We start from the raw sequence: 15527 nt of genomic DNA on the forward strand, positions 1-15527 counted from the left end.
GGAATGTGTTGCGCTTTGTACTCACAATTCGCTGCTCGTTCACTTCAATCGTTCGCTTGTTGGCACGCTGTGGCTCCCAAAATTGTACGATGACAAACCAAAAATATACCATATTGTGTGTCTCAATTACAACTGTATGCGATGCGATGTTAGTGCGCGCTCGCGACATAGAGTAAAAGTGCTTGCGTCGAAGGAACAGCATAAAGAAACAAAAAAACACATGAAAAAGAGACAGAAAGGAGGATATATGTATGAATGAAGAAATGAAAAAAAAAACTTGAGGAACCAAATCTGGCATTTTTACGCCTTATGATATTCCTCTCTCAAGTCTAAAGTGGTTTTTCATTAGCACAATTCCTGTGATCTAAGCAAAATATGCGTGGATGTTTTGTGCGTATGTACGCATAAGCGATTGATGTTTCAGCTAAATTGCATTCCAAATAAATCATTTGCCATTCGACAATTCAACGTAATTAATGAGTTAATTAAATGAAAATCACAGGGCCTATATGCGAATTGCGTCCGCATAGAATATCATCTGTATATTTCAATGTGTATGTGGATATTTTTAGATTGCAATATTATGCTCGACAAGTAACCGAATGAAGATGAAAATTTAATGAAATTTATTGCAGAGTTCAGACGCACACGCGCACGCCAAACTATTTGATCCGAAATGTCGGGCCAAAGGAAATGATCTTATTTCTTATTTTTGTTTTTCATTTTATTTGTCTTTAATTCGTGGCAGCAAATTGAAATAGCCAACCATAATTCAAACAATTTGAACTACATCTTGTTTACGATTTTGATTTGAGGTTTCCGATTTCACGCGCACATTGCTCAATCTATAATGGTTTTTAATGGCAATGTTTTCCATCATACATATAAAAAAAAAACATGATGCGCATTTTGAAATGTTCAATTTGAACATTCGGAAATAATTCCTCGATGTTTCAATTTCCTTTAATCCTCTCCACTCTCATTCTCTCTCTCTATCTCTCTTTTATGCTCGAAATGAAAATTCTCAAATTCCTTGTTGTTATGGTTGTTTTTTTTTTTAATTAAACAATCCGAGCACGGAAAATTTAATTTTCATTCTTTATCGTCGATTGGTTTTCAGGCATACACAGTACACACAGAACACACAATACATTGCTCATTTATGAGATCGGGCACAAAACTTGAAAAGGTTAAAGAATTTTAAATTGGATTCTTTAGTTTTCATTTTTGCGGTCTCTTTTTTTCAAAGCAACTTTCCGAACGGTAGATTTCCCAAATATGTTTCCATGCTCTTCGCGGCCGCATTACTCTTTTACTTCCATTGCTGGCTACCATGGTCTATTTTACGCGAATTGTGCCGTCGAATAATACCAGAATCCGTTTATATCTTTTCACTTTTGGTGCGTGTTGCTATTTGTGCAATGCATGCACAAAGCATTTTTCATTTTGTTCAGATAATCGAGGTGAATATTGCAATTCCAAATGAAAACAAAAACAAAATCTCTTCACTCATGGGAAAATTGCGGTTCGATTCGGCTCTTTGCGGCATAAGATATGTGCAATTTAGTGTGTGTGTGCCCTGTTTTCTTTTCGCTTAAAAATTACTTTTTAAAATTGCAGCACACGTGCTCGACACCTTTTGTTAAGGGTGCACAGACTGAAGACATACGATTGCAGCGCATACAATGTATTATAAATTCATTTGATGGCTGACAATGCAAAAAAACCGATTATATGTTCAAATATTTACGGCAACAACTTGTAAAATAAAACTCAGGTCAGATAACAATTGAAACATCGAGCGAAATTCTTGAGTGCCCATTTACTGCCAACTAATTTAAAAATTCCTTTGTTCAATCCGAGAAAAGCACAAATATTGGCAGAGCTATTTTTAGTACACTTTTTGATTTGTAGATATTGTCTTTGAAAACAATTTATTCATTCGGCACAATTTCTGTCGGTTCATAATCAATTTAACTGACATGTTTTCTATTTAAAAAAAATCAATATTTCATAAATTCGTTATTAGGTCGTTTTTATTCAATAATCCATGAATTTTCATGTTTCATAAACGATAGACCGTTTTTTATGAATTTCTTGGTTAAAATCGAAAATGGCACCTATCCAAAACATGTAATTAAACCAATTTCATTGTAATATTTGTCTAAATGTTTAATTTGATTTTTTTTTGTTCATGCTTGACATTTAGCTGTTAAATGGTTTTTCCATTTCTAAATACATTTTACGAGAAAAAAAAAACACACACACATTCAATTGCGTTAACTTTTCTCACGCTTCATTGTTTTTGTCCCCCCCCCCATAGTCGGCAACGTTTTTTCGCTACTTTAATTAAATGGGGCAATCAATTCCATCGGGATGAACATACACATACTTTTTTAATTGCTAAATAATACTCATCACCATGAAACAAACAGGCAACGTTGTGCGGGCAACAAAACATTGCTGAACTGTAATTGGAACGAATTTGAAAAAGTGTTTCAATACGAGAGATGTTGGTGAACAAACTGGAATACGTTATGAAATATATATATCGACCGTTTTGCCAGCACTTGACTTATGCTCAAGTATCATTTATTAAATTTTTCTGAATTGTGATTTACCTTGCGTGAAACACACCATGTGCGACGATGAACAATTTAAAACAACACACAGTTACAAACAAATTGAAGCATATTTATGAAACATTCAAATTGAATATTCTCGAGGAGAGAATAAAACACACACAGCCATTACAACGTTTAATATGTAAAATATGAAAGCAGGAGATATATCGCTGTTTTCTTTTTCAATTTCAAATCAGTATAGAAATGGATATTTTTAATAACGATGTGGAAATTCATGTTTATGTAACACTATTTGCTAATTTTGATACAATAAGGAAAAATTTGACGAAAAAAAAAATTCTGAAAAAATGAACATTTCAGGAACGAATACACAATGAATAGTTAATACAGAAACAAGCGGAGAGTTCCACCTTCCATCACATTTACGGTTGTTCCTCAAAGGTTTCTTTGAAATATGTCAGTGGTTTTAAGCTCAATCAATCGTACCTACAAAATTCTTGTACAAGCACAAGCGTTGATACTTTTTGTCGCACCAATGTTTTTGTGTGAAAAATGACTGGGTTAATATAATATATTTCATTTTTCCTTGGTTGTGCTTGAATCGTGATTGCCATTTATATATACATTTCATTTTACATCACTATTTTACGTTGAATGACGAAATATGTATCCAAAACAAATTCGAGACGGAAATTGGCTGTTTTCCGGTTGTTGATATGATCGGTATGCTTTTCCCTTTTTTCCTGCAAAAAAAAAATGCGAAACCCATTGTTGTACGACGATTTTTCATATTCAATTCAATGACGAGCGCTTCACTTTTCACATCCTTCCATTCTCTATTTTTTTTTTCAATCTTTCCTTCTTTGAAAACTCACTTTCAATTTGATTATATTCTTTATTTGCTTGAGTCCATTATTTGTTGCTTATGGTTGTTTGGTCCATTTTTGTGCAAATAAAATATAACGTCAATTCAAAACAAACAAGCGAACGAACAGAAACGGCACATTTCAGTGCTTGACACAAAGAACACGACGGCATTGCAAGCAGAAGATAGAAAATCATTTTCAAGAAAGGGAGAAAGAGAAAAATTGAGGCCCATAAAAGTATGGTTGATGTGACACGCGCGCATACATAAAGAGCGTTCATCCGTACACGGTAAAATGCGAATATAAAAAGAAAATAATACAAAGACAAAAGTCACATAGAAAGAGGCATGAAGAAAACGACGAGAGTTGTGGATGAAGAAGATTGAATGTTGTTGACGATCTGAAAATTTAAATAAATACCTATTGTTTAAGGATCATTGTGTGACAGTTATAAAATGTTTAACGTTTAAATGAGCGAGCGGACCATCGCAAAGTATAATAATGAAATGAAACTTCTTGGTAATTCCACTCTCTCTCTCTCTCTCTCTCTCTCTCTCTCTCTCTCTCTCTCTCTTGGTTTGTTTGAAAAGATACCTTAACCAAAGTTTTAGTCTCGCTAAATCTTATTTTGAGCCGAAATGTTTTTTTTTCATGGACTTATAACACAAATGGTACGATGAACAAAATTGTTCATCAAATCATTTTCAAGTGAAAGGTAAACGGCATGAGCGCATTTTGTTTGTGGCATTTTCGAAACAAATCTACTGTTTTTTGGTCGGTTTGCTGCCAACAACGATGTTGCCGTTGTCATCGATGTTGCTGCAGCTGCTGGCACTGTCATCGTCATCTATTGCGCTTACAGCCCTTAATTATTAATGGAAATTCATTGCAGAACAATAAGATACGCTAAACGATATGGGCTTTATCCCTTTTACATTCATTTTTCATCAATGAAATGAATGAATTATACCACGTACACGGATCACACTTCAAAGAAAGCTTTTTCTCTTATCTCTGTGTGTGCCGCGTTCTCTATCTTGCGAATCAGTTCTTCATCGGTGGAAAGAAAAACGAAATGATTGAATTTATAAAAGAGAAAATTGGTGGCACTTCTTTTCTCTATCTCTCTTGTTTTGTGAAACGTTTTTGATATTTATCAGCTCCTTTTAATTCGTCATAATCAACTTTAGCGCTACTGAATTTCATGGATACTTCCTTTCTCTCTGTACGTACGCGTGCAAATTGTGCAGAAAAAAAAGAGAATCTCGTTCGTGTCTTATGTCTGCCATTTCCAAAAATTATGCTCGGTAAGTGTAGGGAATAAAAACAACAACGCTTTTTGCTCAGGGTTTGAAACAGCAGTGTATTTGCTGTTATGAGGAAAAAAGATTAAACAAAATTCTCACTGCAATTGCTTGGCACCAATTTGAACGATGAATGACAATAACAAAAACACGACGGAATGTCTCTTTTCTGGGAAAAAGCATTCCCGACGAAAATGCACGACGACGATCAAGAAACAAAAAAAAATTTGTAATCTAAAGCAAAATTACTGCAAAAATGGGAAAAGAAAATCGGTTGGTAAACACACGGTTAAATAGAGTAGTACGATGATTATGATGCCTGTGGGCTATTAAGAATAAGATGAAGAAAAGGGATTTTATTGTGAGTGAGTGTGTGAGAGAGAGGGGGAAGGAAAAATGAAAGAAAAACATCCAAACGACATTTTCGTCAATGATCTAAACAAAAGAAAATGCACACAAGGGTCTAAATGCGAATAAAAAGCCGAAACAGGAAAATCAGAGCGACTAATAAAAATGAAGAAGCAAATTTGCCTACGGCCATTAGTTTCTTCTACTGTATTGCGGCATCAGTAACATATACACATAGAACATCTCTCATTCCATCGAGCGATGATTTTTTTTTTCTCGTTCTCATCGAGATGGAATGAGGAGAACCGAAAAGGAAGAAACGCTTATTTCAGTACATTGGCATTGTCTGCATTTGTATCATTCATACAATATGTGGTTAAATTCCTGTGACCATGAGCCAAAATGAAGAAAAAGCAAGACACAAAAATGTTTGTAAGTAGTAGTAGTTTGCTGTAGTGGCGAAAATAAAATCATTTTTTGGAAAATGATTTGCTCATTCATCGGCTAGAACAATCGTGCTACCTGAACAAACAAAACCATGAGCACGACGAAAAAGTGAAATTGAAAGTGTGAGGAAGTGAGATAAAAAAAACACACGCACAACAATGGCAAATTTCCAAAATATAGAAAATAAAAGGAAAATTTATTTCATTTCGCTTTATCCTGCCCTTTTTTTTACCTTACAATGTACACAGCATCTCCAACACACTGAAATGTACCGGCGGCAACGTCCTCATTGCCATCGTTGTTGGCAGAGGTGGTGGCGGCAGGTATTTTATACAAAACGACAAAAAAAAATGATTTTCATGTATTTATTCACTTTTGTATATTCATTGCTTTTGCATGAGTGCAAACGAGACCATTCCGGTGAATGCGATATGCCGCGGATCTTTTTCCGTCTTCTTCTTTTTCTTTGTGTGTCAGCTTTTGCATGGACGAAAAGCAGCCAGAAAATAAAAACGAGATTTATATTTACGGGGCTGAAAATTTCAAGCGTCGCATTTACGACATTTTGATTTGCTTATATTTCTCGTTCGCTGCACTGAAATGTGAATATTCAGAGGGTATCAAATACATATACGTTTGCGAGAAAATTTGAGACAGACGAGGTTGAACGCGAGGGGGAAAACTTTCATACCATCATGGATCACACTGAATAAACCTCTCTATTTTCTCATTTGGCCAGCTTTTTTTTTCTATTCTTCACTCGCTTTTTTAGTCGCTTCTCTCGGGTAGTTTTCCTGCCTGCAACGTGTACTTTTATCGACAATGGTCGAAAATTTTCGGTTTGAACGTCACAAAAACGTTTTATCAATGTGCCACACTCTCTCGTTCATGCGCGCATATCACTATAGCAAATAAAAATACATTTGAATAGAAATCTATCTATCTCCTCTCTCTCTCTCGCTTGTGCTCTCTTTCGATGTACGGTAAAAAATTGATGAATATAATCGAAAGAACCGAAAAAGAGCGACAAGTACTTCCCTTCATCAAATTTGACACAATGCTATTTTTCAAACGCTCTAAGAACTTCCAACAAACGACAAATCGTCACAAAACAAGACAAAACAAAACGCACATAGTGCGATAAAAGCTGAACGTGCTCATTTTTACTATGGCTGCATTTTCCATAACATTATTTATGAGAGTCAAACAATTCCAAGGGAAAAAAAACATTGTATTTTCTTTTTTACTTCAACTTGAATCTTGTGCATTGTCATTCAATTTTTACCAAAATCATGATATTGCAAGAGAGCTCTCTCGCCGTCTCATCAGGGAATTCAGATTTTTAAGATTGAAATACATTGAATCAGAATACGATAAAATATTCAATAACTTCGAAAACCCTATCCATCATTTGCACCAAATCGACTTGAACACATACAGAACTGAGTGAATATAGAACTCTTGATTTTTCTTATACGCTTACTATTCTTGTCATTGATGCACTCATCGTGGCGGGTGCATTCTTTCTATCCTCATCTACGCACAAATTCTTTACGATAAAGTTTTGAATTGTTTATAAACATGTCCATTCAAATGAATTTGTGTTTTATGTTTTGTGCAAAGTGTTTATGTGTACGTGGATAAGTTCAAGAAATATTTTTTTATACATAGTGATTTACAAAATTCTATATTGTTAAATAACGAAGAGAATTTCATAAGAGTTAAAGTCGTTACTGGAATTTTATTTGGAAAATAATTTGTTGAATATATTCCATTCTTGATCTCACTCACATCCAATTAAAACATTTTAAAGCGTTTCCGGATTTGACAACAAAAGCAGTACCGTGTGTACACAAAAATGACCGAAACTTAATTATTTTTCAAGTGTAAAGTTTTTCGTGTCTGTGCAACCCGAGTGAAACCCTTGTGGGCGAAAATCGATGATGACAAAGGACAGAGAAAGAAACAAAAAATTATATTCATTTTCCTTTTCACTTGGTATTTTTTTTCTTTTCAATTAAATATTTAATATATATTTTATCCTTCACGATTCGTTACGATGTTTTAATGAAGATACAATGTTCAAACGAAGAAAATCGATGATGGGAATTAATGCCATCACAATTTCGATATGAAGAGCTCAATACATAAAATTATAAAGAGCGGTTTTGCCTTGAAGCATCGAAAATGCGTGTATCTTCTTCGTTTTTTGTTTGAACGAATAAAAAAGAGGGAGGATAAATGTATTCATATGAAATACAACAGAATGAATGAAAAAAAAAACTGGAATGTTTGAGATGTGAGTGTTTGCAGGAACTTATCATTATGTTTCTAATATTTATTCATAATTCATGTGGACTTTTTTCTTTCCGTTTTGGCCTTTTCATGTAATGGACGGCTCTTTGCCGTAATAACAGTGTATATAGCTGCGAGGTGAAGCCATCAATTCACCATTGAATTTAAACATTCACACACATACACACACAACGTTCGAATGAGAAGTCTTAGAATTGAACAAAACGAAGGAACATTGAAACGTACTGAATTGAAATGAAAAAGAAACGCAGACGCGCATCAAAAATCCTACTCTGTAAAGAGCAAATCTTTTCTAAAAAAAACATACAAACACTCATGCGCAACACCTAAGCCATCGAATCGAATCTAATCGGGAGGATTTCGTGTATGCTTCAGTTTTTTTTCTTCATTCATTTTGTTTGTTATTATTTTGAGCCGTCGTATTTCATTGTTACCGTTATTATTGTTATTATCGTTTGGAATTATTTCAAGTTTTCAGCTCGATAATAGCACTGTTGGTTTATACACAGCGAGCAGCGTAGGAATGAGAGGGAAAGAGAAAAAACGAAGAAAAAAAACAGAGCACACATTTTTATTATACAATGCCACAACGAATTTCTTTTAATTTAAATGGATAATAAAAGTGAACAACGATATGAATGCGATATATAGTTCCAGTGCATTAAGTGGTTGGCATTCATTCATAGTTCTTCACTCGACCTTTTCACATGTATACACGAACACACAACAAATAAAATCTAATCATTGTTGATTAAAAACAATATATATAAAAAAGGAAAATAGCAAACCACTGATATTGCGTGAAAATCAATTAAATTCGTCACAACCATACACCGACCAACTGTGCTCAATTTGGAAAGGCGGCGGTGGTGATGGCAAAGGATTTCGCTCTGGCAAATCTTGGCTGTGCGTGCACATACAGGTGAAAATGGGATATATGCAAAACAAAGGCAAAAACTCGTGGCTAACGATTAAACTTAATCTATGGCAAATGGAGTTTTTTTTTATTTCGATTCTGTCGTTGAGAAGTCGACGAACGGTTTTATCGGGCGGAAGGTTTTTTTTTTCAAATACATTTCCATTAGTCATAGCACTTTAGCGCTCGTAACCGCTTCGGTTCAAAAGAGAGGAAAAAATGGATTATGTTGAATTTATCAATGCCACACTAATTATTCTTATGGATTTGTTGTTTGCACACTCAAATGAACATACACACACTATGCTATAATAAAAGTTCAACGATTGTAAACATGGAATTGTGCACGGTGTTTCTTTTTTTTTGTTTCATCCATTTAAAAATGGATTCTTCGATATTGGTCGTTTGAAACAGAACAATCGATGAGAATCTCATGACCAAATCTCAACAATTATATATATTATTTTCTCGGTTCCTTTTATTTTGTTTTGTTTTCAAATGCAATTAACTAATTTGTTTCTTTCTTTTTTTTCTCCCCGCCATTGCAGAGATGATCAACAAGTTTTGCACAGCGCACTCAACTAACATTCAACGGAAAGCAGACAACGTGAATTGAAAGAAACGAATCAAATGCGTGTGTACGGTTGAATCAAAACAAAGTGCAGAAAATCAACAGAACAATCGTGTGTAATTGTCGATGCAATTTTTTGTTCGTTTTCGTTTTATCGTTTTTTAGTGTTTTTGATTGTTCATCCTTCGTGTGTTCATTAAACGTGCTGGTCATTGTGAATGCTCTTTTTATTCCTCTCCACTCTCGTCTTCTCTCACATGCATTTCCTCGTGAACAGGACTGAAGTAAAGAGCGAGTGAAAAAAAAACCGAACTCAAGCAGAACAACATTAAGTGAACAAAAAACCGCATCAAGCACAAGGAGAATATATTGTTGTTACAAAAAAGAACAACGAAAATAACTTTGAAAATAAAAAAAACAACTCGAATTAAACGTAACAGCGTGTAAATACTTATAGTCGGATTTAAAGCAATAAAATCGAAGAACATAATCAACCACAATATAGTAGCAAAACGATACGCGCACGCCTAACCATTTGCAGTTGTTGTTATTATTACTTTTTCCACTGCAACCTATCAACTTTCATTTGCGCGTCAAACAAATCGCCTTTAACCCAAAAAAAGAAAGAAGCAGAAGAAGGAATAACAACACTCGTCGAAACAACAATAACAAACACACACACAGTGAGAGAAAAAAAAACACCGACAGCCTATCGACATCTTCAGAACCATTTGCAAGCCTCTGAGTGTCATAAGCAAAAGCAATTCAAAAATCAACAACATTGAGTGTGAGTAAGTTTCGGACCAAATGTGCAATTATTACCTTTTTGCCATTTCAAGTGTAAGGCAATAAACAATAAATGCGAGAATTCTCCTTTTTTCAACAAAAAAAAAACCATTAAAGATTATCATTGAATAAAATCGAGACACGCACACATATACAATAAAAAAGGCTTCGCCAAAGTATACTTGAAATCAAACAAGAAAAGCAACAAAACGAAAAGAGTGTGTATAAAAGTGTGCGGTAATGACTATTCGATTGAATGCGAAAAAAAATTAATCGATTGTCGTCGCAATTGAGAAACAACAAAGAATTTTTGCATCGTTTGACTCGTTCCCGGTGTTAAAAGTGTGAGAATATAAAATATTGTTGTGTGTGCACAGCCGAACAAACGGGGTGCTGTTGCAATTTTATATTTGAATAGTTTTTATTCTTATGCCATTTACTTTTCCAGCTGATTACGCAAACGGTATTCACTCTGTGTATCGACATTAAAACAATCCGACTGTAATCGAATAAATCTCTATGCGTCTCCAACGACAAAAGAGCAACGTAAACTTTTTTCATTAAATTCGGTTTTTTTTTTCATTCTTATTCTTCTTCAAACATTGTGTGCTTATTTCCCGCGCATTGATTTTTTTTTAAAGGACCACAACGACAACCAGTGTCCACAAATTTAGTCTTCGTTAAACAACAAGCGAATGAAATAAAAAAAAGTATACCAAGAATTCAACGTTAAAAAAAAAACAAATTACTCAAGTGAATCGAAGAACAAAAACACACTAAAAGCCAGTCCGTGTGTTTTCGAGTGCATTTTCAAACAATTTTAATGCATTTACTCGGCAAGTAATTGTGTCTGTACAAATAGCACTCTTTTTCTTTTATTATATACGTTTTTTTGCTTCTCTCGTGTAATCAAGTGTTATTATTTGAGGCTCTAGAGTGAAAAGAGAGAAAGACATTGCAAAAGCGAAAAAAAAGAGAACAATCAACCAGAATCAAGTGGTCTAAACCATTATAATTTGTGCTCGCTACAAATTCTAACTGTATCAAAATAGCTTGAGAAAATCCATTAAATGAACTCTGACATTTGAAAAAACAACGAAAACAAGCAGCTCAATTGAAGAGGAAGAGTGTCTCTGTGCACATTTGGGATACGAAGCGAAATTTTAGTTCGCATTTCGCACGAAAAACACCCAACAACAGTTGTAACACAGCAAGCATACAGCGATAACAACAAAAACAAGATCACCACAAATGACAATTTGAAGGTCCGAAAAGTCATATGTGAGAAATAATGTCGAATATGAAAAAACCACCGCTTAATTGGGTGGTGAATGCAACGACCACCAGTTTAGTCATTTTACTGTTGCAATTGATACCGTACGGAAATGGTGATTCATCATTTGGAACGTTTAGTAACGTTGGCAGTGTTGGCATTTTTGTGCATGGTACAAATTTGGCAAACACAGCAATTGGCGGCACGGGCAATGGCATCGGCAATGGCCAAAGTAGCATCGATCAAAAATGTCCACGAGTTTGTACGTGCACCGGCCAAACGGTTGACTGTTCACATCGAGATTTACAACAAGTACCCAGACGCATACCATTGGACGCTGAACGACTGTAAGTACCATACTACCAATTTCTATTATAGATAGTCTATGATTTCTTTCCTTTTTGCGTTTTGTATTGCGAGCGCAACAGTGAGAACGCAATGGCGAGAGATTTCAGATTGAACGAACCTGGAAATTAGAACAGGAAACGAAAAATTGATTAGTTTACATTGCAGCGTTGTTTTCGAAATTCCCACAATAGTTTTTGACTAGAGTGGAAAATTGTGAATGCATGACGGTACTGTTGGCTCCTCTTTTCACTGGCTCATTCATTTATGGCTTGAGATCGGAAAGCAAAGTGCTGTCATGTCAAGTGATTCAATGTGATTTAATTTTGTTATTTAAATGTCATCTCGCTCATGCTTAACAGAGCTTGAATTCGATTCGCATACAAGGATACAACGATGAACGTTTTTGAAAACCGTTAAATTGTTTTCGAGAGTGATTTCAGCGAGGAGACGAAGAGAGATAGGAAAACACTGAATTGTACACGATATATATTAAATTGTTGCGAATTAAATTTCTCTCTACCTCTCGAGAAAAATGACGGATTTTGCCGCACATAAATTGTGCCGTACACTTCTTCTAAGCACACATGCACCGCATAATTTTGCCGTTTGCGAAAATTATTATAAAAGTGGTTTTGCAGTCGGCAATAAAACCAACAACAACAACAAAAAATTTAATGGAAATTCGTCATAACACACATTACGTTGTCACTTTTTCGCCAGAAACAAATGCACTATTTGTCGAGAGTGAGCCGAGTTGATATGTGTGTGTGTGTGTGCTATCGAGGATCTGCATTTGCTTCTCTGCACTGCGTCAACTAGAAGTGGTATATCCAGTGTGACAATGAGATAGAAAAAGTCCATAACCCATCATCAATTCATCCATCGTCAAGTATTTTTTTGTTTCGGTTGCCATTTTCAACTCTTTTCCTTTTTCCATGTTCGAGGCAAATTTAATAAAATAAATTGTTCAAACTATAAAAGAATTCCACAGAAACACGTACTGTTTGACATGTGTATGTATTCCAACGAAAAATAAAATATCTATTTCCAAATCCAAAGGCTAGATTTTTTCTTTTCGTGCAGTGCAACAAAACACCGATTCCTACACGATATCAGTTGATGAATCTCTCACATATATCGAATTCGAAGTAAACAAAACGAAAATTTTGAATCGGAATAAATAGAAAGGCATAGAGAGGAAACCTGTTTCTGAATTCTCCTCGGTAATTCGATACGCATACACATATTTTTTCGATGTGAATGCAGGCATAAATGCATGCAAAACCGATGATAATAGCCGAAAAAAGAGTGCGCCTGTTTTTCAAGTCTCGATACTTAGGGATCGACAATCATGACATAGAGATAAAAAATTAAGTAAAATTAAATAAAATCCAGTTCAATCACATAATGGAGTGGAGTAGTAATGCAACTCTGGCCGCGTGCACACTCCTATTTGTTTGAGCAACAAAACAACAACAACCGACGTAAACTCCTCAAGTCATGTCTAAAATTGAAATCGAAAATTCTTCCGCTTCATAAGCGTGCACAGATTGAGCGACTCTCTAAATACAACCAAAGCGACACAGTCTGTTGTGTGCATGCTTGTTGTCAACAAATTTATTTCCCCAGAACAAAAAAAAATCGTCGGCAAATAAAATGGAATGCACTGCAATTGGTTGTTTGAGCTCATATTATATTAGTTTTTCAGTGGTCGTTGTGTGCACCTTCAACCACTTGCGGTGCCCGAAAAAGAACAGACAATATATTGAACTAACTGGTCAGTTGAGCTGAAAGTACGTTAGCTAGCTAAATGAACTAAAACAAAAGAAGTTATTGTTATAATGAACAATCACTTCTATTAAAACAAGAAAAGTGATTCATCATTAAAACAATAACGTCTATTGTTTTCGCCCATTTAGCTGGCTAACGTACTGTCAGCTCAACTGACCAGTTAATTCAATATATTGTCTGAAAAAGAATGCCATTTCCATGCATGTGTTTTGATATGTCATCTTTTACTTTAAATGCTAATCCATTTTTATTGCGGGCTCTCGGTCTCTGTTGCAAATTCAAATGACCCGAAAATCATATATAACATGCCACATTTTGGATTCTAAATTAATTTTCATCTCTCTTTTACACTTTTTCCATACAATTTCGAAATTCAACATTGCATTTCGCGTATGTACCACACCACACATATGTGGCACTTGGCGGAACATGAAACATACAAAACGAAATTGTGGTTAGTATTGTGGCATAAAATAGTGAGTGCATTTGGAGTGCGTGTTGTAAATTTAATAAAATCGTCATGGATTTTGCATGATGTGCATTGAGGATCGCTTGTATCTCGCTCTTGTTCACTTGTTCGTTTCTCCTCTATGTCGTTGTGTATCTCCCCTGTGCTCGTACTTTGTGCCCGAGAATGTGTCATTCACAAATCACTGTAACAACCGCATCACATTTTCGTTACACTTCACACCATCGGTCCCCGTTCTACAGCATTGGCGCGAGAGCACCAAACGTCGACCACAACTATAACAAAGGTTATAATGTTTCATTGTAATTTTATTTAATATATAATTTCGGGATAGACATTCTAACCGTCATTTCCTCTCCCTCTCTCGTCCTCTGCCTAATCGGTCTCGCCAATACCATATTAGATTTTTAATATAAATTATTTGGCATTTGAAATATGGCTAAGAGCATGAAATTCATCATTAACACGGTTGTCATGTGTGTATGTGTGATTTTCCGTTTTTCATTCTTGTTCGGTTTTTTTTTTGATTTAATACGATATTTGCATTGCTGTGTGATGCAATGACGGGCACCAAAGCGATGCTATCGCGATCTCACTGAAATCGATTTCTCTTTTGACGACCGAGAGAGGATGTGTGGCAACAAAGAAAGCAAATAAATTTAATGTAATTTTATGGTTTCAAATATGGCTGACATTCTAAAGTGGACGCGAAAGAGATACTGAACAGCAACGACAACGGCAACCATGCCGATAAAGTGGTCGAGATAAAAACAAAAATATATATAAACTAGAAATCGATAGATGCTAATAAATGGACGTGTGCGCGAGAGAGGGAGAAAGACAAAAAATGACGTCCATTATTTTTCGATTAAAATGAAGGAACAAAAAACTCACATTCACGGTGTGCTGTCGACACAAAATTTGCCTGCGATACGATTTATTCTTGGTCCGCATTTCATACAGATAATTAACGATCCACCGATAATTGATGGATGAATTGTTATACAGTTTTCGTACGTATATCGGGTAAAAATTGTATTTTATTTTTTTGTCTCCTTCGAACGTTCGAACGAAGCGAATGAGACACAGACACAAGCAATCTGTTTGACGTTATAATCTGCATACGAATCAACAAATACTATAAACATCATCGGAATGGGAATGGTTTGTCGGGAAGAAAATATGCGGCCAAACAATCTTTGCAAACGAAAGATAACATCACTGTAAATAAATAAACAAACGACGACGACGACGATGACGACGCATGCAATGAAAATTTGAAACCGACAACACAATCGATTGATTGTCTTGCGCGCTCACACACAATTTGAACGAATTTGATAAAAATACATATGAAACCGACACTGAAACTGAAACGCTGTCTGCTGTTTCGAAAGCCATGTGAAAAATTGAATATTGTCGGATACATGTCAAATGACGTTGCCCAATCCTTTAGTGTTATTCCGTTTTGTTTTGTTTTTTTGCTTTTACTGTTGCTGCCAGTGAA

General features: G+C 35.2%; 1 protein-coding gene across 2 annotated transcripts in view; it reads left to right on the forward strand.

Moving 5' to 3' along the window:
- LOC116348173 (protein slit) overlaps nt 1–15527 on the forward strand; it is a 141047-nt gene that overhangs the window by 35411 nt on the left and 90109 nt on the right. For both annotated transcript variants that reach the window (XM_031779088.1, XM_031779094.1), the window contains exon 2: nt 9331–11759. In XM_031779088.1, the coding sequence (XP_031634948.1) occupies nt 11431–11759 (329 nt within the window). In that variant the 5' untranslated portion in view covers nt 9331–11430. The remainder of the gene's footprint in view (nt 1–9330; nt 11760–15527) is intronic.

Source organism: Contarinia nasturtii, unplaced genomic scaffold (genome assembly GCF_009176525.2).
Source record: "Contarinia nasturtii isolate CC-2019 unplaced genomic scaffold, AAFC_CNas_1.1 Cnas_scaffold_129, whole genome shotgun sequence".
Classification (NCBI taxonomy): Eukaryota; Metazoa; Arthropoda; class Insecta; order Diptera; family Cecidomyiidae; genus Contarinia; species Contarinia nasturtii.